A 3,610-nucleotide genomic window follows, 5' to 3' on the forward strand; every position below is an offset into this window, starting at 1 on the left:
CAAATCTTCTGTCAAAATTCGCTGAACTGAGCTCCAAGTCACTCCCGACAGCTCCACAATTTCTTCAATGGTCCGTCGTCGATCTTCCTTGATGATTTCACGAATTTTTTCAACATTTTCATGTGTTTGGGCCGTGGAAGGACTACCAGAACGAGGTTTGTCATCAACTGACATTTCACCATTTTTGAAACGAGAAAACCACTCAAACACTTTAGTTTTCCCCATAGCATCATCATTGTACGCCGTTTTTAACATTTCAAGAGTTTCTGTTCCACTTTTCCCGAGCAAAAAGCAGAATTTCAACGCCGCATGCTGTTCACGAAAATCAGCCATTGCAAAAATGACGATCACACAAAACAGTTGTCACTATAAACTCTGCCGAAACTAGTCCTTACCTTCTGAAGCAACGGTAGTCGGCTTATCAACTCAGGAATGTTAGCTCTATGCGCTCATAACTGCAAAATGCGGTACTACAAAAGCTCTGCCCACAAAAAAAATAGTTCGGTTTCTTTTGGGTACCCCATCGTATTTCTTGACATATCCTCCACCTACATTGATACACTTGTCCCATCACTTTACCAGTGCGCTGAAACCTACGGCATAGAAGTCTTTTGACTGTTGCCTCAGCCACTCCTGCACCTCCGTTTCAACTTCATCATCAGTGAAATGTTTTCCACCAATGTTATTTTTAGAGGACCAAACAGATGGAAGTCATTTGGGGCCAAGCGTGGGCTCTAAAATGGATGTTCAAGAAGTTCCCACTGTAGTTCTTGAATTATCTTCTGGGTTGCTTGGGCTGTACGGAGTCTAGCACTGTCATGATGAAGCAGTACCTATGTTATCACTTGGCATGGATGTTTTCTGTGAATTGAATCCTGAAATTTCAACAGACCTTTCCAGTATGATGCAGAATTCACATATTCACCACACAGTACTCCCTGAGTATCCCAAAACATGATAAGTATAACCTTCCCAGCTGATGGCATAACCTTAAAATTTTTGGTTGAACGAGGTGAACTGGGTTGTTCCACTGTATGGAAGCACTCTTTTGATTTGGGTTGGTAGTGATACACCAATGTTTCATCCCCAGTAACAATCCTGTTAAACATATCTTCTCCTTCAACTGCATATCATAAGATATGTTGCAAGGCCAGACCCATTCAGTTTCTTGATCCTTCATTCTCTGAGCATCCACTATGCGAACACTTTCTGAAACTTCAAACGATCAGGCATTATGCTGTGCGCTAAACCATGGAAACCCCCTAGTGCAGCTGCTACATTGTCTATTGTTATACTCCTGTCAGTTTGAATCAGCTCCTCCACCCACTGCAAAGTTGCTTCTGTTGCAACCTCAACAGGGTGATCTGGTCAGGCATCATCCGTGACTTTGAACATACTTGAGAGAATTTCTCAACCCAGTTGTGAACTGCTTCACGCAACAAACACTTCCCACCATAAACAGGAAACGTTTCTTTACAAATATCCTTTGCATCGAGTCATTCTGACACAAAAAATGCACAACAGAAATACGTTCTTCAGTAGTAGACTCCTCAAGCACAGTCATCATTTTAACTACTGAAACCAGCTTCTGAACATGTGCATCTGTTACCTAGACTGTCATGAAGCTGGACTGTGCTGTTACCTAGTGATACAGGAAACCTATTACAACCACTGCAGCTGTTTTACTTCCATTTGTGAACTATTTACTGACTCTTCCTTGTATATGGCATTACCAACCAAGAAATTTTTTGGTCATTTAAATTTCTAATGAAAATAAATTTCACTATGTTACAAGAAGGAGAGTCCTATTAAGTTTATTATGTACAGTGAAACTTCAAGTCTGAAATCCCAGATTTTGATTTTCCTGATTTTACATTGTTTTTATTTCATTCCAGCAAAATATTTATAAGAACAATGTTAATGTTGTATTTTAGTGTCCTGTTGCACTGATTCACGTCCATGATGTGTATGTACTGACCGTCTTCTAGTGCACACAATCTCACTTGTCACTTCACTACATGTTTTGGCATGACACATGATGGCGAGCAGTACAATAGTTTAACGTAAATGACACACCCGAGTATGGCACAGTGATGCCGAAACATGTAGTGAAGTGACAAGTGAGACTGTGTGCAGTAGAAGACGGTCAATACATGCACATCATGGACGGGATCAACGTCAAATTTTTACCAATTTTATGTTTACTTAAGCTCAATGATTTTCTGGAATTTGATACTTCATTTTTCAGGCATTCAAAATGAAAATTTAGCTGACTTTAGAATTAATCTTCATACTTCTGAAAATTCAAAGAAACATTAATGCCATTTTGCTCATGTTCAAGGTTATCCCTAGTAAACCAGTCCCATATCTTTGCATATGAAATTTCTTGAACCTCACATTAGAGGAATATACAGAGCACAAGGTAAAAAGACATAAATGACTCTCTCTTTGACTGGTTATAGAAATAACATGGCATGTAGCTCAGTACAGATGAATTTAAATTTTTATGTTCAAACACATAATTTTTAAAATGATTTTCCAAAGTTATGACATGTTACACCATTCTCATTTCCCTTAATCCATCCTTCCCATGCTTTAATGTTAATTTGCAGGGAGGTCCCTTCGAAAGTGTAAAATAAGGTTTCACTGTACTGTTACATTATGAGAGTCAAGGGTTATCAGAATTTTTAGTAAATAAGTGTTAGTCTTAACTGAAAAAGTGTATATACGAAAGTTTAAGTTTACTGAGCAAATTAACAAATTATAACTCACTTTATTTTAAATATGGCTGTCAGCCAAGAGCAGTAGCCCTTATCAATGTGAATACTGGAATCCAGGGAAGTGATAGATTCCACTTCTGAAGCTCCCACCACTTCATCCATTGTTCCATAGAACAGCTGTGTCCACCTGTGGACATATACATATCCAGTGATGCAAAGAAGTTCCACTTAGCACTGTTTTGTTACCCGACTGCTAAGGCCGCGCCATAGCTCAAGCGGTTAGTCACTGGCTTCCCACCGCGACAGCCTGGGTTTGATCCTGGGTCTGGTCAAGTGTGATTTGTGGTGGACAAAGTGGCGTTGGGGCGGGTTTTCTCTGAGTACTTCGGTTTCCCCTGCCAATCCTCATTCCACCAAATTCTCCATCATCATAATCACCCAGGGCAGGTAAAGTTGTGATATTTACAGCTGACAGTCCTACGACGTGGAGTAGGAGAAGTATTTGTAGTAGTGGGGAGAGCTGCAGCATGCTGACAAGTGTGGAGGGGAATGCAGTACAGGCGTTCTCAAAAGGAAATAACTTCTTACCTCATTGTGTTGCATAGTGATGGTGGTTTATTCTCACTTATGTTAAGTTTTAAGTGCCGAATGGCAGACTGTTATGCACTATACACTATTATATACATGAAGAGTTTATTTACATATTACACAGGTCTATTCTAAAGGGGCAACACCGGCAATATCCAATTATTTTTTGTTTTCTTCCAGCGGAACCCCAGTTTCAAAATAATTTTCTTTAATGTGGAGATGCATCCCTGAAAATCTAACGTTTTCTTCAACTTTTCGTGAACTTTTTTCAGGGTAGGTCTCCATTTTTCAACTATGTAGAA

The 3,610-nt window shown here is 39.6% G+C and overlaps 1 protein-coding gene across 7 annotated transcripts in view; it reads right to left on the minus strand.

The window, feature by feature from the left end:
* LOC111873016 (CSC1-like protein 2) overlaps window positions 1-3,610 on the minus strand; it is a 31,717-nt gene that overhangs the window by 23,447 nt on the left and 4,660 nt on the right. For all 7 annotated transcript variants that reach the window (XM_023867371.2, XM_023867373.1, XM_023867372.1 and 4 more), the window contains one exon: window positions 2,773-2,907. In XM_023867371.2, the coding sequence (XP_023723139.1) occupies window positions 2,773-2,907 (135 nt within the window). The remainder of the gene's footprint in view (window positions 1-2,772; window positions 2,908-3,610) is intronic.

The sequence above is a fragment of the Cryptotermes secundus genome, unplaced genomic scaffold (genome assembly GCF_002891405.2).
Source record: "Cryptotermes secundus unplaced genomic scaffold, Csec_1.0 scaffold2286, whole genome shotgun sequence".
Classification (NCBI taxonomy): domain Eukaryota; kingdom Metazoa; phylum Arthropoda; class Insecta; order Blattodea; family Kalotermitidae; genus Cryptotermes; species Cryptotermes secundus.